This window comes from Dendrobates tinctorius, unplaced genomic scaffold (assembly GCF_039654945.1).
Source record: "Dendrobates tinctorius isolate UK_male_01 unplaced genomic scaffold, ASM3965494v1 ptg000009l, whole genome shotgun sequence".
NCBI lineage: Eukaryota > Metazoa > Chordata > Amphibia > Anura > Dendrobatidae > Dendrobates > Dendrobates tinctorius.
In genome coordinates this window covers 23,902,630-23,924,601 of record NW_027361677.1, presented here as the reverse complement: position 1 = coordinate 23,924,601, position 21,972 = coordinate 23,902,630, and the positions used below count along the sequence as shown (strand labels likewise).

At 42.6% G+C, this 21,972-nt stretch overlaps 1 protein-coding gene across 2 annotated transcripts; it reads left to right on the top strand.

Annotated features, from left to right (window-relative positions):
• Nucleotides 1-40: 40 nt before the first annotated feature.
• On the top strand, nucleotides 41-20,986 carry MARVELD3 (MARVEL domain containing 3). Of its 2 annotated transcripts, none has more exons than XM_073584843.1 (4): nucleotides 41-197; nucleotides 8,890-9,421; nucleotides 12,633-12,742; nucleotides 18,956-20,986. In XM_073584843.1, exons 2-4 carry the CDS (start codon nucleotides 8,898-8,900, stop codon nucleotides 19,525-19,527), a joined length of 1,206 nt encoding a protein of 401 aa, XP_073440944.1. In that variant the 5' UTR covers nucleotides 41-197; nucleotides 8,890-8,897; the 3' UTR covers nucleotides 19,528-20,986. The 2 variants fall into 2 exon arrangements, with proteins under 2 accessions (XP_073440944.1, XP_073440938.1); XM_073584837.1 differs by lacking the exon at nucleotides 18,956-20,986 and adding an exon at nucleotides 16,736-18,813.
• Nucleotides 20,987-21,972: the final 986 nt, after the last annotated feature.

The window sequence follows — 21,972 nt, the reverse complement described above, 5'->3', positions numbered from 1 at the left end:
GCCTTTATCCATCTGTCCAATCAAGCGAAGGCGCGTCTCCCTGTGCGTTCCAGAGGTCTTCGGCGCGCATTCTTCTGCGTTCCAGCTGTCGGGGCGCGCACGCCGGAGTGTCTCAGGTGTGTTTCAGCCTCGGGGACGCGCTTTCGGGTCCGAGTTTCGGTTCCTGCTGTTACGGAGAACATAAAGCGGAGGTTTCGGTGAGTAAAGCATTGAATACCGGGATATTAGAATAACTAGAGGCAGGTGGATGTTCGGGGTCAGGCGCAGGCACACAACAGGGGTGAATAATGCTTTGGGCACTAAAATAATCCGAAATTTTTTTTTTACTTTTAAATTACAATTTATTTGTAAAAATTGGAAATGAAGATGAGTAGACTTAAAAAGTTGCTGGTTGCTATGGTTACATGAAAAACACCATGGAGACTGCTAAGACCGAGTTCACACATGGCGTCCTAAGCTGCACCGAGCGGAACGCTTATGCCGCATTCATGGAGGCCACGAGCAGTTTATGGCTGTGTGCACACGGTGCGGGTTTTGTTGCGGTTCCTGAGCAGTTTTTTTCACCCCGCGAAATTGCACCAAATCCGCAAAGGGTAGCTCAAGCAATGTTAATCAACGGGAATCCAGAATTGTGCACCTGATGCGGGAAATTCCGCACTGATTCGCAGCGTTTTATTTTCCGCAGCATGTCAATTCTTTTTGCGGATCTGCAGCGTTTCTGCACTCATTGACTTCCATTGAGTCAGTCAAATCCGCAGCAAAACCACAGGTGTAAAAAGGTCTGCAGATTAGCGCGCCAAAGAACCACTGCAGAAAGGATGGAGGAAGAGTGTGTGGGCGGAGAATATTTGGGTGTCTGTCTGCGGGTCTATATATACATATATATATGTGTTAGCCAGATACCCTCATTAATAAAACGGTACATAAAAAGTTAAATAAAAGAAACAAACAGAGACAAAATTTGCATGAAATGCAATATCTTTATTTTCCAAATAAAAAAAATTGTGTGGGTTCCCACATAATTTCCATAACCAGCAGAGGGAAAGCAGACGGCTGAGGGCTCACAGATGTTTGCTTAGCCATCGCTGGCTAGTTTACAGGAGAAGCCCAGAAAAAAAATGGATATGGGGTCCCCCTATAAAATCAGAACCAGAAAAGGCCAGGCAGACAGCCCACGGCTTAAAAATGGAGAAGCATCAATAAGACGCCTATCCATTACTAATCCTATAGTTATATGGTAAAGACACAGCCAGACTAAAGTCCTTTATTTGAAATAATCACACAGACTGTTGGGTTTTTTTTTAATCTTAATTTACCTTACTTACTACGTCGCCTAATCCCCGAATCGCTCGATCTCCTGCAACAAAAATAAAATAATAAACCAACACAAATAGTCCCTGTCTGACGTAGTCCTTTGCCGAGTGTCCCACGATGATCTCACGTGTAGAAGAGTCAGATCGGGCGATATGAATGCTCTACCCGGCCTCCAGTGATACACTGACAGGAGGTAATCACTCCTGGAGTGTATCACTGAGACTTCACCAGAGTTCGTGCTCTCACTTACGGCACAAAGGCTAGTTTCACACCAGCGTATGGCAGAGCTGCGGACTTCCTCTTTGAAGCTCCGCCCACTGCCGCTCCTACGTTCAGCTCCGCCTTCGTTGGCATGCGGCCTGCGTACCCTATCTTTAGCATCAGGTTCGCAGGCCATGCCGATATATGCAGATGCCTCTGCAGGCGTCGTTTTGATGGTGCGGCGACTTGCGCCGAACGCATCGTGTTGCATTTTGTTGTGGTCACCGCACTGTCAAAACGTCGCAGTGTATTACCGGAGCCCGGGTAGAGTGGTCACATCTCTCGATGTGACTGCTCTACATATGAGATCGTCGTGGGACACGCCTTGTTAAATGGACTACGGCGGAAAGGTAAAGGCCCCGTCACACACAGCGAGATCGCCAGCGAGTTCGCTGATTTTGTGACGCCACAGCGATCTCACCAGCGATATCGCTGTGTGTGACATGTATCAGCGACCGGCCCCCCTGCCGGTATCGCTGATCGTGCTGGAACGTCCTGGGCCATTTTTTGATCGTTGGTCTCCCGCTGGCCAGCGTTAATCGCTATGTGTGGCAGCGGGAGACCAACGATCAGCGACTCTGGGAGCTGGTTTCCAATGCAAACGGGTATCTAAGCTGTGCGGCTCCTGGATACCGATGTTTACATTAGAAACTAGCTTGCTCGCTGGTCCTGATCGCTGGTGGGTCTGTCTATGTGACAGCTCACCAGCGATCAGCTAGCTATGTCCCAGCGATCCCATCCACGTCGGATCATTGGTGGGATCGCTGGGACATTGATGTGTGTAACGGGGCCTTTAGGCTAAGTGCACACACTGCGGATTGGTCTGCGGATTTGTATCTGTGGAACCGCAGGTAAAATTACCTGCAGATTGGCCTGCGATTTTCCCCTGCGGTTTATCACCTCTACAGTGGAGGAGATGGTAAACCGCAGCAGATTCCGCAGAAAAGAAGTGACATGTCATTTCTTTCTGCTGATTAAAAACCGCAGCTTTTCCGCAGTTAAAAATCCGCAGCATGTGCACAGCAGATGGGATAAGGGGACTACTATTTTTCCATCATCGGCTAAGGCTACTTTCACACTTGCGTTAGGAGGCACAGCACACGGCCGCCGTGCAGCTCCGCCCCCTCCGGTCAGCTCCTCCTATGGGCGCATGACGCTGCATGCGACCTGCGTACCCTATCGTTAGTATTGGGTACACAGGCCGTGGGCTGGCATGCTTTTGCCGGCGCATGCGCCTTTTTGACGGTGCGCTGAGCACACCAAAATGCAACACGATGTGTTTGGCGCGCGTCGGCGCACCGTCAAAAGGGCGCATGTGCCGGCAAAAGCATACCAGCGCACGGCCTGCGTACCTAATGCTAACAATAGGGTACGCAGGTCACATGCAGCGTCATGCGCCCATAGGAGGAGCTGATCGGAGGGGGCGGGGCAGGGGGCGGAGCTGCACGGCGGCCATGCGCTGCGTCTCCTAAGGCAAGTGTGAAAGTAGCCTAATGCTGTCACTGTTATATTTGACAGCAGACATAGCCGGATGGGAGTAGTAGTCCCAACAGACAACGCCTGGGTACAGATGCAGACAGACACACACATATTCTCCGCCCATCCGCAGCTAATCCACAGACCTTTTTACACCCGCGGTTTAGCGGCAGATTTGACTGACTCAGTGTAAGTCAAAGAGTGCAGAAACGCAAAAAGAATTGACATGCTGCAGAAAATAAAACGTTGCGAATCAGTGCGGAATTTCCCGCAGCATGTGCACACCAATTTTAGATTCCCATTGATTAACATTGCTTGAGCTAGCCTTTGCGAATCTGATGCAACTCCGCACGGAAAAAATGCTGCGGCTCTGCAACATGTGCACATAGCCTTAGGGGCTCCTTCAATATTTAAAGGGGATGTCCACTACTGGACGGGGCCTCATGCACACTGTGCTGTTTTTGAACGCTGCAGAATTTGACTTTTGGTGCATCATCTAAATCCGCACCATGTCATTTCCACCTATGCTTAATACGTTTTCTTTTTATTTAATTTTTTTTTCTACATTTATATAGACTTGAACAATAAGCAGAAAATCTGCCTATAAAAAAAAAACCCCTCGTGTTTATGGTTTATTGTTCATTTTGACATGTAACTTTATCAATAAAGTTTTATCAAAAGTAGTTAAGGGGCAGTTTCCAAAGCAAAAGTAGTTTTATTTAAAACATAACATTAAAAACAAATTTAATAAAAACACAAGTACAAAAAATTCAATAAAAAACACAATGAAAAAATAAATGCAAACATTTGAAATCCGATAACCTGCAAAATCAAAAACTCAAGTCGTTAAAAAAGGTTTTGGGCGTTTTTCTTTTTATATTTTATACTTTTTTTCTGGTCCTATATTATTATTATTATAATAATTAATAATATTTAGTAGAGAAGATGTGGGAAAAAAGCAGAAAAACGCCAAATGCTGAGCAGACAACGATAAAAAAAACTAAATCCTAGCCACCCTGAAAATGTCACCAAAACCCCACAAAACAAAATAAATTGTATGCAGTGGTGTTTAATATCTTATATTAGACTTTAAACATCCGACTTCTGAGCTTGAAGCCACAAAATGATTAGTTGCATGTAAAAACAAAAAAAACAAAAAAAGGTTTTTATTATTCTTATTCATGTGCCATGACACATTATTCATTTTTATTTATTCACAATGATGCATTGTTGCATTGTATATTCTTTATTACTTTTGTGAAATGCTACATTGTGTATTATTTATATGTAATGATACGTTGTTACATTGCCATTTGTTCCCAAGTGTGCAGACACAGCTCAGCTGCTAGATCTGTATCAAATAAAAGTGATTAAAAAAAAAAAAAAAACTACAACAAGCAGCCCAGTAAATAGTGACATATCACCGGAATCAGGGTCTCTACCCCTACATCATGCTGTACTCAGATGGTGTCGCAATAAACTGTTGCCAGATTCCCTTCATAAGGGGTCTCTGATCTGCTGTCTTAAAATAGAGAGCTGTGCAAATCCAGCCCTTCGGCCGTGTTTGGTATTGCAGTTCAGTCCCATTAACTTTAATGGGGTGTCCTGGAGAAAGAAATTGATGACCTAGAATCATAGAATCATAGAATCATAGAATCGTAGAGTTGGAAGGGACCTCCTGGGCCATCTGGTCCAACCCCCTGCTCAAAGCAGGATTCGCTAAATCATCCCAGTTAGATGTCTGTCCAGCCTCTGTTTGAAGACTTCCATTGAAGGAGAACTCACCACTTCTCGTGGCAGCCTGTTCCACTCATTGATCACTCTAACTGTCAAAAAGTTTTTTCTAATATCTAATCTGTGTCTCCTCCCATTCAGCTTCATCCCATTGCTTCTAGTCTTTCCTTGTGCAAATGAGAATAAAGTTGATCCTTCTACAATGTGACAGCCCTTTAGATATTTGTAGACAGCTATTAAGTCTCCTCTCAGTCTTCTCTTTTGCAAACTAAACATTCCCAAATCCTGCAACCTTTCCTCATAAGACAGGGTTTGCAGACCGGTCACCATTCTGGTCGCTCTTTTCTGAACTTGCTCCAGTTTGTTGATGTCTTTTTTAAAATGTGGTGCCCAAAATTGGACACAATATTCCAGATGAGGTCTGACCAAAGAGGAGTAGAGGGAAATAATTACTTCACGTGATCTAGACTGTATGCTTCTGTTAATACATCCTAGAATTGCATTTGCCTTTTTTGCTGCTGCATCACACTGTTGACTCATATTCAGTCTGTGATCTATTAGTATACCCAAGTCTTTTTCACATGTGCTGTCACTTAGCCCTATTCCTCCCATTCTATATATGCTTTTTTCATTTTTATTGCCCAGATGTAGTACTTTGCATTTCTCCCTGTTAAAAACCATTCTGTTAGTTGCTGCCCACTTCTCCAGTTTATTTAAATCTTTTTGAATCCTCTCTCTCTCTTCTCTAGTATTAGCTATCCCTCCTAGCTTTGTGTCATCAGCAAATTTAATCAGTTTACCCTCAATTCCTTCATCTAAATCGTTGATAAAGATGTTGAACAATACAGAGCCCAGGACAGAGCCCTGTGGTACCCCACTTGAGACATTCTTCCAACTGGATGTGCAGCCATTTACGACCACTCTTTGGGTCCGATCACTAAGCCAGTTATGAATCCACCTAACAGTTGCCTTGTCCATTCCATACTTAGTCATTTTTTCAATAAGGATTGTATGAGAGACTTTGTCAAATGCTTTGCTGAAGTCAAGATATACTATATCTACAGCATTTCCTTGATCCACCCAATCAGTAATACCGTCATAGAAGGAAATTAAATTAGTCTGACATGACTTATTAGTTACAAACCCATGCTGACTCTGTTTAATCACTTCATTCTTATCCAAGTATTGACATACATGTTGTTTAATAATTTGTTCAAAGATCTTTCCTGGTATAGAAGTCAGACTCACCGGCCTATAGTTGCCTGGGTCCACCTTCTTCCCCTTTTTGAAGATAGGAACAACATTTGCTCTTCTCCAGTCTTCTGGCACTTCTCCTGTTCTCCAAGAATTTTCAAAGATTATGGAGAGGGGTTCAAAAATTTCTTCTGCTATCTCCTTCAGTACTCTGGGGTGTAATTCATCTGGACCTGGAGACTTGAATTCATTTAGGTTAGCTAAGTGTTTCCTCACTATCTTTCTGTTTATAAATATCCTGGATTCTTCTATTCCCTTAATAGGACAGTGAATAACAGTTGATGTTACATTTCCTTTCTGAGAGAAAACAGATGCAAAATAGGAATTTAAAAGTTCAGCCTTCTCAACATCCTGTCTTACCATTTCATCATTTTCATCCTGTAAAAATCCTATAGCATCTTTGACTTTTCTTTTACTTTTGACATATCCCCAAAATCCTTTATTATTGCTTTTGACATCTCTTGCAAGTCTCAATTCATTTTCAGCTTTAGATAATCTGATTTGTGCCCTGCAGGTTCTGCAGACAGCATTATATTCTTCTTTAGATATGCCTCCCTCTTTCCATTTTATAAACATTTTTTTCTTCCTTTTTAGCATGTGCTTAAGTTCTGTGTTCATCCATCCTGGTTTCCTTAAATGCTTCCTATTCTTCCCTCTTTTCGGAATTGTTAACAACTGTGCTTTGAGAATTTCATTTTTCAAGATTTCCCATCCTTCCTGGACATTTTTGTCTTTAAGGATATCCAGCCATTGGATCCCTCCAATTCTCTTTCTGAATCCCTTAAAATCTGCCTTTCTGAAATCTAACCTTGACGTCTGAGTCTTCACAGGTCTTCCGCCTCTAGTTATCCAAAATTCTAAAATAGCATGGTCGCTACCTCCTAGGGTCCCAGCCACTTTTACCTCCTCAACCATTTCCTCCCTGTTTATAAGGATTAGATCCAAGGTAGCAGTTCCCCTTGTTTTCTCCTTTACCTTTTGGAAGATAAAGTTGTCAGCAAGAGAGGATAAGAATTTCCTTGACCTGTTAGTTTTGCCTGAGAGAGATTCCCAACAAATGTCTGGATAGTTGAAATCTCCCATGACAACTATGTCATATTTTTTGGAGAACTTGGCCATTTGATGCATAAAGAGTTCATCCATATCTACAGCTTGCACAGGCGGCCTGTAGTAAATGCCTACAATGGTGTCCTTTCCATTGTTCTGTCCTTGTATTCTTACCCAAACAGTTTCCACAGAACTCCCAGTCTCTGAAGCTTCAATCTCTGTGCAGATATACGCATTTCTAACATACAATGCGACACCCCCTCCTCGTTTATCAAGTCTGTTTCTTGCAAATAAGTTGTATCCTTCTAGTCTTGTATTCCAGTCATGTGTATTGTCCCACCAAGTTTCAGTGATTCCAATGACATCATATTTCTTTTCCTGTGTTAGTAGTTCCAATTCTCCTTGTTTGTTGCCCATGCTTTGTGCATTAGTATAGAAACATTTTAGTTTGTGATTGGTTTCTCTTTCTCCAATATTTTTATTAATTAGATTCTTTCGTCTTTGTTCTTCCTTTCCACTTCTAATAGCAGAGTTCTCAATAGCATTTGTCAGGTGTATGGCTTTTTCTGGTCTTTTGCTTCCCTTCCCATGTTGTTCTAGTTTAAAGCTCTCCTTACAAGTGTAGCAAGGCGACTTCCAAATACCTGCTTTCCAGTCTTCGTAAGGTGCACCCCATCTCTAGCAAGTAGTCCATCGTATAAGTAGTTCACTCCGTGATCCAGAAATCCAAATCGTTGCTGACGGCACCATCGACGTAGCCAGTTGTTCACCTGCAGAATCTTATTCCACCTCCTTGTTCCATGGCCATCCACTGGGAGGATGGAAGAGAAGACCACCTGCGCTCCCAGTTCTTTCACTTTCTTGCCTAAGTCTTCAAAGTCTCTGCAGATGGTTTCCAGGTCGTTTCTTGCGGTGTCATTTGTCCCCACATGTAGTAGCAGGAATGGGTAGTCATCTGTAGGTCTGAAGAGTCCTGATATCCTGTCAGACACATCTTTAATTTTTGCACCTGGAAGACAGCACATTTCTCTTGAAGTTATATCCGGTCTGCAGATAGCGGCCTCTGTTCCTCTCAACAGGGAATCCCCCATGACCACCACTCTCCGTTTCTTCTTCACAACATTTTTCTTTCTCCATCCAGGAGGACTCTGAAGGCGTACAAGGTTGCTGTTTGTTGGCAAAGTCTTATCCTGATGTATTTCTTCGTTTTCCTGCGTGAGAGCCTGGTACTGGTTTCTGAGCAGTATGGGTGCTGACTGCCTCCTGATCCTCCTGCTTCTCTGGGTCACTTGTCTCCATTCCTCTGTTTCTTCAGGTGCACTTCGAATTTCTTCTCTTTCTGTAACATGAAGAGATAATTCTGCTCTGTCCAAGAACTCTTCACCTTCCTTAATGATCTTCAACGTAGCTAACCTCTCTTCGAGATTTTGCAACTTTTCCTCCAACAGGGTCACAAGCTTGCATTTGTGGCATGTGAAGTTTGGCTTTTCCACTGGTAAATCTGTGAACATGTAGCAAGAAATGCAGCTCACCAAATGGCTCCTGGCCTCTTCCATCTTGAGATTTCTTAAAAACGATGAAAGATGAGCCAAAATTCGCGCGGTTTTTCCGATTTCCTCTTTTCAGCTGCAACTGCCAAAACCCAGTGATCGTTGAGCTCGCGGAGACTCTTCACTTATCCCAGAAGGCACTGTGAATATGCAAATGATCTCCTCAAGACTCTTCCCCTGGTTTTTCCCCCTATCGTTTTTAAGGAATCCCTTGATGCTCATCCTTTCTTGTTTATAAATGTGTCTGTCTTAGGTCTGAGAATGGTGGATCGTGGCCCCTATCCGAGCGATGGGGAGAGCCGAGCACCAAGGAAGCACAGATACGAGCAGCGCAGCAGTCGTCCCAATACACGTGACTGTCATTCCGACACTCAGGATGAGAGGAATCCCAGCAGGAGCCACCACGAGCGCAGCCACAACCGGCCAAGAGAGAGAGACGAGTATCATGAGGACAGGAGGCAAAACAGGCACCGGGAAGACAGGAGTCGGGGCCACCATCAAGAAAGGGACAGGTACCATGGGGACCAGGATAGGAATAGAGACAAGCTCTATAATGAAGGAGGACACAGCAGATATGAGGTGGACAGGAGCCGTAATCGCTATGAGGAGAGAGACAGGGAGAGCAGCCCCAGCGGATATGAGGAAAGGAACAATCGCCACAAAGAGAGGAGCCGCAGCAGATTGGATGAGCGAGACAGACATCAAGAAAGCTATGTGCAAAGTGTAGACCGACATGGACTCTCAATGAACAAAAAAGAGCTAGAACATTACTACCCACCTGAGAGGTGAGTGTAAAAGCCAAAAATGCTCTGGAATACCCCAACCTCAGAAGTGACATACCAGTTATATTCTTGTATATTCGAATAGTATTATAGTAGTTATATTCTTGTACATAGGAGCAGTATTATAGTAGTTATATTCTTGTACATAGGAGCAGTATTATAGTAGTTATATTCTTGTACATAGGGGCAGTATTATAGTAGTTACATTCTTGTACATAGGGGCAGTATTATAGTAGTTATATTCTTGTACATAGGGGCAGTATTATAGTAGTTATATACTTGTACATAGGAGCAGTATTATAGTAGTTATATTCTTGTACATAGGGGCAGTATTATAGTAGTTATATTCTTGTACATAGGGGCAGTATTATAGTAGTTACATTCTTGTACATAGGGGCAGTATTATAGTATTTATATTCTTGTACATAGGAGCAGTATTATAGTAGTTATATTCTTGTACATAGGAGCAGTATTATAGTAGTTATATTCTTGTACATAGGGGCAGTATTATAGTAGTTACATTCTTGTATATAGGAGCAGTATTATAGTAGTTACATTCTTGTACATAGGGGGCAGTATTATAGTAGTTACATTCTTGTATATTCGAATAGTATTATAGTAGTTATATTCTTGTACATAGGAGCAGTATTATAGTAGTTACATTCTTGTACATAGGAGCAGTATTATAGTAGTTACATTCTTGTACATAGGGGCAGTATTATAGTAGTTACATTCTTGTATATAGCGGCAGTATTATAGTAGTTATATTCTTGTATATAGGGGGCAGTATTATAGTAGTTATATTCTTGTACATAGGGGGAGTATTATAGTAGTTACATTCTTGTATATAGGGGCAGTATTATAGTAGTTATATTCTTGTACATAGGAGCAGTATTATAGTAGTTATATTCTTGTACATAGGGACAGTATTATAGTAGTTATATTCTTGCACATAGGGGCAGTATTATAGTAGTTACATTCTTGTATATAAGGGCAGTATCATAGTAGTTATATTCTTGTACAAAGGGGGCTGTATTATAGTAGTTATATTCTTGTACATAGGGACAGTATTATAGTAGTTATATTCTTGTACATAGGAGCAGTATTATAGTAGTTATATGCTTGTACATAGGAGCAGTATTATAGTAGTTATATTCTTGCACATAGGGGCAGTATTATAGTAGCTATATTCTTGTACTTAGGAGCAGTATTATAGTAGTTATATTCTTGTACTTAGGGACAGTATTATAGTAGTTATATTCTTGTACATAGGGGCAGTATTATAGTAGTTATATTCTTGCACATAGGGGCAGTATTATAGTAGCTATATTCTTGTACTTAGGAGCAGTATTATAGTAGTTATATTCTTGTACATAGGAGCAGTATTATTGTAGTCATATTCTTGTACATAGCGGTAGTATTATAGTAGTTATATTCTTGTACATAGGGGCAGTATTATAGTAGTTATATTCTTGTACATAGGAGCAGTATTATAGTAGTTATATTCTTGTATATAGGAGCAGTATTATAGTAGTTATATTCTTGTACATAGGAGCAGTATTATAGTAGTTATATTCTTGTACATAGGAGCAGTATTATAGTACTTATATTCTTGTATATAGGAGCAGTATTATAGTAGTTATATTCTTGTACTTAGGAGCAGTATTATAGTAGTTATATTCTTGTATATAGGGGCAATTTTTATTGTAAAAACCAAACAAATACAAATAACATTCCTCCGATAATGCAAAACTGAATTCACTAGGATTGTACATACATTCATTACATATCCAGGTTATACATATCAAATTAACTTAGAGTCCATACTCCTAGTTTGAGGAGGGAAAAAAAAAACAAAAAACACACTTTGCAAACAGAGCTCATCATATTCCTACCCAGTGACCCATCCTTCCATATCTTAACATTTCCTAATTTCTCCTAATGATTTTTCCTATCTGAGTTCAGACATTATCTGGTTCACAGCGTCACAGATCTGAGTCGGAGTTATTCTGTTCACCACCGGTCTCCATCTCAGACTCTACCCGAGTGCCCTCAGGTAAGGGCTTCCGCTTTGGCGGAGGACAGTCCTCTACGTCCCTATCACTCTCTGCGTCAGTTCTTTTAAGGTCATCTCCAAAATCGCCGTCAGACTCAGACAGAGCATCAAACCTGTTGGATACGACCATTACACCTGCAGAACTCTGGAATTTCTTCCCGGCTCCTTGGCCAGTGTCATACCCCTCAGGTTTACGGGAGGCCTTGTCCTTTTTCTTCCTTTCCTGATTATTGCTATTCTCCTCAGACACAGATGGTAGCACTGAAGTAATGCCTTCCTGTGACCGCTGCCCCTGAGGTACAACCTCCATACTCCCCTGTTCTCTCTCTGAACCCTGCTGCTCTGGTGTTAGCTGAGTAGACCCCTGGTGGACCTCTGGTCTGGTCAGTATTTCCCCTGACAGTAAAGCTGCCTCCTCCAGAATCTCTGCCCCTGCCACCAAGTCCTCGTCAGGAAAGTCCTTACAGATATTGTGCCAGGCGTCTGGACAGTCCCTGTGAGGGTGACCGATCTTCCCACAGAGGTTGCACCTGATGTTCTGGCAGTCTGCAGCTAGATGGCCGACCTCCCCACACAGGCTGCACTTCACCACAGTACAGGTATTTGCCAGGTGACCTGCCTTGCCACATTTAAAGCACTTACGAGGCTGCCCAGGATAGAAACACACACCCCTCTCCCAATAAAGGAGGAGTTGGGTAAATGGGCAGTAATGTTATTGCATTGGCGCAGTTTCACCAAAACCCGCCAGTGGTGTTCTTGTACATGGAGGCAGTATTATAGTAGTTATATTCTTGTACATAGGGGGCAGTATTATAGTAGTTATATTCTTGTACATGGAGGCAGTATTATAGCAGTTATATTCTTGTACATAGGGGCAGTATTATAGTAGTTATATTCTTGTACATGGAGGCAGTATTATAGCAGTTATATTCTTGTACATAGGGGCAGTATTATAGTAGTTATATTCTTGTACATGGAGGCTTTATTATAGTAGTTATATTCTTGCACATAGGGGCAGTATTGCTATTGCACTTCCCTCTTTATTATTTTTCTTGTGGTGTTTTTATTATTTGTGCCTCACATTTATTCATTCTGCCATCTTTGTGATTTCTTCTTATGAATTGTTAAAGCTGACCCTTATTGCAATTTGCCCCCTAGGTCTTTTTCTCCACATGGTTCCGAGCTGCACAACCAGGAATATTACGAAGCTGACAGAGAAGGCGGCATCTTGGATTGTCATAAGTGTAAATATCTGTGCACCGGACGAGGTGAGTTACCTGTAGTGTCACATCATATAGCACTGGCGGTGGGACTGGATAGAATGATTTTAACCTTCCTGGGATTCTATTTTCGGATTATCAAATAGTAGTAAATGGCCGAGTAGTTACTGTACTTATAATCTTGCCCAGCAGTTCTGATACTGATCTTACATTATATATCGTACTCCGGTCACTTCCAAAGCTGCAGTCCTCTGCCAATGTCATGTACATGCCCAAGCAAAAATCAGGAGCGAACTCTGCCCTCCTAAAGTGGCTTTTCCTGTTCTTCACGCTGAGACTAATGTATTTTGGCAATTCGAGCCTGTAGAAAATGGGCAGGGCACAGTAAGAAAAATGTTGTCCGGGCGTCCGCCCCGCTGCTCTCTTTCTTCTCTATTGTTCTTCTAATGAAATCAGAGGAAATGTCCAAGAGCAAAGATGCGGCTCCACTCTTATTGTGCAGAATTGAATGTCCTAATCTCTGCAAAGAGGAAAATACTGTAATGTAGGCAAATAATGCACAAATTCCACCAAAAAAAAAAAAAACGCTAAAGAAGATGCTTCAAGAAAAACAGCGGCGTGTGCACATACCCTAACAGAGGAATTAATTAACATAGGCGTTTTTCCGCCATTCTTGATCCAGGATTCACCGGCGCTGTTTTCTGCCAAATGTAGGCATGGACTGGATTACATTTCTGTTTTAATTTGTGCCAATTTTGTCTAATAAATTAAATTGAATCGCTCTGCACACAAACAAAAAAACACTCCACTGGCTTTTGAAAAATGTGCAAAAATTTTGGGCAACTTTTTAAAAATGCTTTTTATCATCTCTGCTTAGTTTTCTGACGCACACTGATGTATCAGCTCCATAATATGTTTTTTTTTTTTTCCCTCACGGTTTTACACTTCACAGCTTTATGTTTTGGGAACATTTCGCCATGTAATCACTGGAGCCTCGCCTTACACCTATAGGGTTGCAGGTGACGCAATTCTTGAGCACTGTGGTCCATGACGACTGTGATAAATTAGGCCCAATATATGTAACTAGTACTCCCTCCATGCAGATGTCTTCTTGAGTCTTCTGTTTCTGTTCTCTCCCATCTCGTTGTGTTCAGAGTCCGCTGACTTTTTTATTTTTATAATTCACCAATTATCGCTATTTCCAGGACTTTGCACCTTGAGTCGTCTCCTCAGGTATTTTTATTTGCATGTTGTCGCTCATAATTGAGTCTTGTAAGTTGTGAAATGGGAGACAAATATCACCCTAAGCCAAGATAAGCCGGGATCTTGTGCACTTCCATCAGTGATTTCCAACCTCTGGATTACCTGCAGGTGAAGAACTACAACTCCCACCATGCATGTACAGATATTGTGGGAAATGTAATCCTGCCACAGCTGAAGAACCACAGGGTGGTCAGTTTCTGATTTTAGGGGATCTGAACGTTGGGTCGCTCCATTGCAGAGATATTCACATTTGTTACTTCTGGAGCGCAATATGTGAAATTTCTGCTTGCATCCAACTTGGCGCTTCTTCACTCACTGTCTTCTCTAGCGGGCGTGAGCTTTCACCCCTCCCTCCCAGAGGCTGCCAATCACAGCTCCGCATCTCAGACTGCTAGATCAGCTGCTGAGTTGTGATTGGCAGCATCTAGAAGGGAAGAGTGAGAGCATACACCTACAGAGAAGATTCTGAAGAAAAGCTCAAGCAAAGATGTCACATTCTGCACTCTAGAAAAAATGAATGTAGATATCTCTGCTATGGAGTGAAATGCCGAAAAATGAAAGACTGTAAAAATCCCTGAGCTCCCCTGATTCTGCCAAAGTATTAAACTCAAATTTTTTACCAAGTGACAGGTCCCCTTTAAAGGGTATGTTCATTTTTTTCCAGTTGTACAAGGGATTTTTCTCCTTTCAAGTTTCTTCCTGCTTACTTCTACCTCTCATGGTAACTCCTGAGACCAATTGTACCAGCTGCAGCGCCAACAACATTGGGGAGAGGTATTAAGAGTTGTTATCTATATTAACCAGTCAGATGCCACCTTTAATTTTTAAGCGGTACTCTGATATGATAAATGAAAGCATCCCCCATCCATCCATGCAAACAAACTACATAATAAAGCACCTTGAGGATGAAGGAAGCAAGTTACGAATCAGATGGGAGTCTTCATCTGCCTGAGAGACGCTCTTCCTGGACGCCGGATACCTGAGGAAAGCCCTGAGCAGAGCGCAAACACCGGACCCTGAGGAGATGATTTTCTTCCTCAGGGTCCGGGGTTTGCGCTCTGCTCAGGGCTTTCCTCAGGTATCCGGCGTCCAGGAAGAGCGTCTCTCAGGCAGATGAAGACTTCCGGGTCATAGACGCCGGGAAAAATACCGGCACATGTGCAGTAGCAATTAGATGATTTGCCCATGGTTGGGCAAAGCATACTGTGCAGCCGCTGACATACTACCTACGTGAATGCATGAATTCCTATAATGAAATATGCAGAGCAAGACAAGGGGGGGGGGGGAATAAGCCACGCCCATCGGACCGGACCTCGGCGATTTCCATAAATCTGAAGAGCGATAACAAAGGTATTTATGCATCAAAGGTGCGGGGACAGGGGGTAAAAAAATTCGACTACAATACTTAGGTAACACAAAATTGAATAATATCATTATAGGATATCTCAAAAAAGGGGTGACAGATTCCCTTGAAAGGGAGGTTGACATTTTGGGAACACATCGCCTATACATATAACAATTGACAAGTGTCTGATCTCTGGGGCTGCCATCACAATCATAAGAACGGGTGGGTCAAACTTTGTTTGAGTCTGTGTTTGCGCAGTGAGACTTAAAAAGATGGTCTCAGCGGCGGGTCCGCAGCAATCAGACACTTATTTCGTATCTTTTAGGTAGGTGATAAGTTGTAATTTTTTGGAACAACCCTTAACCATGACCTATGACCAGGTCAAAAGTGTCCATCTTTTCTTTTATTTTACTCCTGCTTCTGCCCTGAGTAATCCATTTAATTTTTTTTTTTTTTAAAATCTGCTGTAAGGATCCAGAGATACGGGCACTTTTTAGTTAGTGCGTGGCTCACAGGATCCTCAGGGGCGTGTCTTTAGGAGGCTCTGCATTGCTATCCTATCAGCACGGCCCCCTTGGTAAAGAACCTAAAAATATTCACTGAATAAAAGGAACCTTATCTCTGGATTAGTATGACATATTTGAAAAAAACAAAAAGCTAAATATTCAGGGGAACAGCGGGAATAAAATGAGAGCAACAACTGGTCAGTGTAGATCCTCATGTATTAATGTCGCTGGTGAACAGCAAACTGGTATCCAGTAGAATGAATGTTGCCCTAGTCTGTAGGTGACAAATGGCACGTCCACCACCCGGCAATGTAGCTGACAATGTAAAGGGGATCCCCCAATAAAACCTTCCCTTATAGCATTTATTTTTTTTTAATCACCTGATATTGTCTGCAGCGGTGACATCACGTCAACGGCTCTGCAGCCAATCACTGAGCTCAGCTGATCTTACCAAATGACCAGCATGAGTCACTCACCGATTGGCTGCAGCGCTGTCAACATCACGTTGGCGCTACAGACAATATCTGACACCGAGAGCAACAGAGACTCAGCGTAGGACCCGTGGGTGAAGCACAGGTGGTGGTTGTTTTACTTTTTTACTCCTTTTTATAATGGATGTTTTCTTAAGTTGCTTAATGGTGGTGAAAGCTATTTAAAGAGATTCTCCACCATGTACCAAAAATCTGGTAAATGTTGCAGTAAAGGATGGTGGCGACTATGGTTTACGTCCCGCTAAGTGTCGTTATTTTGGAAGTTTAGGACCGGCGTTAAGACTGGTTTATAGGGACGTTTCCAGACCACCATGCCGCTCCCTTACTTGCGCTGCAGTATTGATCAGATTTTTGAGCAGCCCCACCCCGGTGGAGACGCTCCGTCACCTGTTGTCGTCTGATCCGTGTTAACCCTCTAACGTCTCCATCTTTTCAGCTTGCTGTCAGCTTGTGGAAGTTCTGCTGAACATGCTGATCCTGATATGCTGCTCCGTGTCCTACAACTCCACAGGGGGCTTCACTGGCATCACTAACCTGGGAGGAATTTATTATTACCAGTTTGGGGGGGCCTACAGCGGCTTTAGCGGTGCAGATGGAGAGAAGGCTCAAGAGCTAGACGTCCAGTTTTACAATCTGAAGCTTCCCACTGTCACCGCTTCCATGGCCTTTGGGGGCGCTCTTATGACTTTCAGTTGCCTTATGGTCCTTCTTGGTGTGCTCCGGGTCCCGTGGCGCTGGCCTGTGTGCCTGTTGGTGGAGTGCGGGCTAGACATCGCCATAGCCGTGGGCTACGTGCCCGCTCTTTATTTCTACTTCAAGCGCCTGCAGGACGCTTACAATACTCAGGTGTGCAAAGACCGAGAGACGCTGTACAGCAGCAAAGGCTACCAAGGCTTCACCTGTGCCTTACATGGGGCTGACATCGCTGCCGCCCTCTTTGCTTGCATGGCCATCATTGCCTTCTTTATGAGCGCCATTCTCGCCATTAAGGGTTTCCGAGCCGTTCGTCTCCAGAAAAAGAAGTTGGCTAACACCATTGAATTCTAGTCCCTTATACCCCTCCCTACCCATCTTGTACATACACCATGCTGTATAGCTTTGTTTTTTTTTTTAAGAATTTGTATAAAATAAAAAAAACTTATCAAAACATTAAAATGATTGTTAATCAAAAATGTGAACATGACGATTTAAAAGGAGTTATCGTTATCCAGCTTGGGTCCTTCACAGCAATTGTATGGTTTCCATTAATTGTAATTCCACCCACCTTCCTCTTTAGCAAATTCGGTTTATTAGCAAACTTTACGCCTATTTTTTTTTTTTTTTTGGCAATGAATCAACCAAACAAGAACAATGTAAATATCTCAACAAAATTAATATAACAAGTGGCTTCTCCAAATTCAGAACAAAAACTGCAAATTCTACCGACTACTGCAGTCTCAGGATTGACACCTTCCTGACAAACTTCTTTAGTACTTAGTAGAGCCTTTCTGGCTCTTGTGACCTGCTGCCCCTCTGGCTGTTGAGATCTGCTGCCCTTCTGGCTGTTGTAACCTAATGCAAATGTGAAGCAAACAGTATCCCCAAACAGACGTCTGTGGATTATTAATATTTTTTTCAGCATATTGGAGGTGTCTTTTCTTGTGCTTTTGGGTGAATAGAGATTACATCTTGGAATTTGAGCATAGAGACCTTCAGCGTTTAGTATCTTCCTTACTGTGCAAACTGACATCTCAGTGCCTGCTGCCACCAAATCTTGCTGCATGTCTTCTGCAGTCACTCAAAGGATTTTGACAGCCTGCCTCCTCTGGTGGCAGTCCGCTTCCTATTTCTGCCACATCCAGGGAGTGTAGGCAGTGTTCCTACGTGAGCTCTGCCTCCAGCTGTATCTCTAGGAACAGCCATTTTTTTTTTTTTTTTTTTTTTTTTTTTTAACATATATAATGCAATAAAGTGTTTCAAAAATGAAAACCCACAGTGGGAAAAAATAAAACCCCAGCTAGTCCAGGTATTTGATGTCCTTTTGTCAAAAGCTACTAATGAAACACATGCCTTGTGCTTGACAAAACTACTGAAGTCTACCAATCATAGTGATGATTATTGCACAGAACCATACTGACACCTATCGATCATAGTGATGATTATTGCACAGAACTGTACTGACGTCTACAATCAGTGATGATTATTGCATAGAACCATACTGACATCTACCAATCATAGTGCTGATTATTGCTCAGAACTGTACTGACATCTACAATGAGTGATGATTATTACATAGAACCATACTGACATCTACCAATCATAGTGCTGATTATTGCTCAGAACTGTACTGACATCTACAATCAGTGATGATTATTACATAGAACCATACTGACATCTACCAATCATAGTGCTGATTATTGCTCAGAACTGTACTGACATCTACAATCAGTGATGATTATTACATAGAACCATACTGACATCTACCAATCATAGTGCCGATTATTGCTCAGAACTGTACTGACATCTACAATCAGTGATGATTATTGCATGGAACCTTACTGATGTCTACCAATCATAGTCCTTCACCTTCCAAGCTCTTGGTCTTTTAACTGATCGTGGTGTTTCTTGGTGTAAGACGTGCAAAGCGGGTTCTCAGCCTCTTCTCTTTCTTACCTAGGTATTCTGCAGATGTTGGAGGTGATCCTCAACGTTCTGGTTCTGATTTGTATAGTCGCCTCCCATTTCTCCCTCTCTGGGTTCAGTGCCGGCATGGCAAGTGGCGGCTTTGGAGGTGGTTATTACCCCTTCGAGGGTGAGGAATTAAAGGAGGTGCGCAAGTTGGACCAGGAATTCACGCTATTGCGGGCCCCATTGATATACGGAGGCCTGACAGTATGTTTGCTGACAGGGACCTTGACACTTGCCATCTTGGCTCATGGATCCAGGCATCTTCTCGATCTCTCTCAGAAATGGCTCCTGATTGAGGCCGTTTTCAGCGCGGTGGCGTCGCTGGGTTACGGAGCTGCGGTGGGGGTCTTTCTACATTTTGCTCTCCAAATAAATTCCACCGACGTGTGCAAGAGGAGAGAGAGGTTGTACGCCAGAAACGGACTCACATGGATGAACTGTAATCTGGCCGGGACGGATGGAGGAGCCGCAACCTTCGCTATCATATTGCTTCTATTATACGTCGCCAGCGTTGTGCTCGCTGTCCGGGCATACAAGGAGAAGAAGGCTCTGCAGCAGTGACCCCGGATAAGGCCGTAACCTTCATATCACCAGATGTAGCCGAATTGTACATCATCTATATTTGAAGAAAGTGCAGCTAGAAACTCCTGGTATAAGTAGTACATGCAGTATCTTATCTGCTGCTTAAAGGGCAATTCTACTAACTTAAAGGGAATATGTCAGCAGGATTTCACCTCAAAAACTCTAGACCTGCCTGTACCCATTTGAAAGACAAGTCCAGAAATAACTTGACCTGGCCAGTGCGTACCTCCTTTACTGAGCAATCACTGTTTAAATGAATATGCAAATAAGGCCGAAGAGCTACAGTAGATCTGAAGCCTTCGGTCACTCCAGCTCAGCCCTACCGCCTCCTCCTGTGTGACTCAGGGCAAAGGCACCATCATTCAGACTGGAGGGGGCAGCACTGAGCTGGAGCGACCGAGGATTCAGATCTACCATAGCTCTTCAGCCTTATTTGCATATCCACTCAAACTTTGATTTCTCAATGATGGAGGAACGCATCGGCCATGTAAAGGTATTACTGGACTCATCATTGAAAGAGCGATACATGCATATAAATAGTTTTGGAGGGTGAAATTCTGACGACAGATTCCCTTTAAGGATGAAAACATTAAAAATGGTCAGGTCCTGAATATCACTCATCATTTCACGGGACGGAACGCACATTTCTAAATCTCTTCTGCTGAGGGAGTTTTCTCTTGTGCTCATCGTCGCCCCCTGCTGAATAATGCACTTTATACAAGTCAGGAAAGTAAAAACTACTCCATGTATATTTTTTTTTTGTCAAGTCTAGTATGTTTTATTAAACCCGCACTTATTTCTTACCCTAATTTAGTGCTTCACGCACGTATATGGGACTGGTAATGCGCTGTGCAGGGAAAACTGTAGATACACACATCTTCTTAGGGGGAAAAAAAATTATTGCAATCAGGTTTTATTTAAAATTTGGCACCCTAAAATTTACCTTCTGTATCCTCTGTGCTGCGCTGTGTATCGCTGGCTGTAGAATGAGCTAACTAAGAATCTGTCAGTGAGCTCATTCTGATAGGGAGTTTGTACCTTTTTGTTTTTAGTTTTCCTGCTGATATGTGTCCAACAAATGAAGCAGGTCCATAGTGCCCTTTTCACATACTGAACTCCGAACCCACAGCATCTTTTGCTGTTCCCGAAGGCGATTTTTCTGGTCGTCTCCTAAATTAGCGAAGTGAACGCCGATAACATTTCATTTTTAACTAAGAATTTTTTAGAGATTTTTTTAAGAATTAATTTCAGGGTTAGATCATATATTTGACATTTCGAAAAGAAACCACTTGGAGGGGGATGTATATTTACATTTTTTTTTTTTATTTTCTACACCAGCAAAGCCTAAAATCAAGAAATTTTAAAATGAAAACTTGTACATATATACACACAATATTATTGCTTTTGCTAAAATAAAAATGTACAAATAATGGCTTCAGAGGCTGTCATTTCTTTGGCTTCCCTCCCCCGGGGGTAGGGGTGGGCTGTGTCCATAAAATAACCCCCCCACCAGTGCAAGACCAGACGCGTTTCACAATCTATTTTCAGTTCCAGATGAACATATTCAAGCAGGGATCGAGATGCGTATAAAGCTGGGTTGTAGTCCATTGCTTCGGTCAGGTAAGATCTATCCCATGATATCATATATGTGCAATGCTTTAGTCCTTCATTTCTCCTAAAACCATCTTCTGACATGTGAATGAGTCCGGTGACTGTGTTGACAATTTAATTCCACATGACCAAAGATTTTAAGTACGTTTTGTTCAAAGCGCTCCTCATGGGTGGAGAGAAATGATTCACCTCTCACTTTGATACACATGCTAAAAGGTGGAAAAGAAAAACTGTGAATGGGGGAATCTCACCTGGTTTGTGCGGGTTAACTTACACACTCCAAAAACATACTGATGGGAGGACAAAGATGGCAGTCACTGGGGTGGGCTCCTTGTGGAGGGCTCTGATGGGTGTGATTTAATTGCTGCTGTCAGTGTTTCATTTACCATAATTGACTGCTGCGGTCAGAACACCAGGTGGCCGGGAAATGGGAATTTTCGCCAGAGCTGGAGTAGTGCGGGAGTGTTTAGCAACAGAAAAGTAAAATGTTATTTTAATGAGGTTTTTTTCCCCCCTTATGGAACAATATGTATGTGAAGTTACCCCAGAGATGGAACTTTGGAAACCTCGCACCGTTTGGTTGGATATTTTCTAGTGATGAGGAAGTATACTCGTTGCTCGGGTGTCCTCCGAGTATTTTGGCGTGCTCAGAGATTTAGTTTTTGTCGACGCAGCTGCATGATTTGCGAATGCTACACAGCCTGAATACATGTGGGGATTCCCTAACAAACAGGTATTCCTCACATGTATTCAGGCTGTCCAGCAGCCCCAAATCATGCAGCTGCGTCAACACAAACTAAATCTCCGAGCACG

What these genes read in the sequence shown, in the direction of transcription:
- MARVELD3 (XM_073584837.1), top strand. Translation starts at nt 8,898, where the DNA reads ATGGTGGATCGTGGCCCCTATCCGAGCGATGGGGAGAGCCGAGCACCA. An exon ending in CATTACTACCCACCTGAGAG is followed by an intron (nt 9,422 to 12,632) that starts GTGAGTGTAAAA and finishes TTTGCCCCCTAG; the next exon opens with GTCTTTTTCTCCACATGGTT. An exon ending in ATATCTGTGCACCGGACGAG is followed by an intron (nt 12,743 to 16,735) that starts GTGAGTTACCTG and finishes CCATCTTTTCAG; the next exon opens with CTTGCTGTCAGCTTGTGGAA.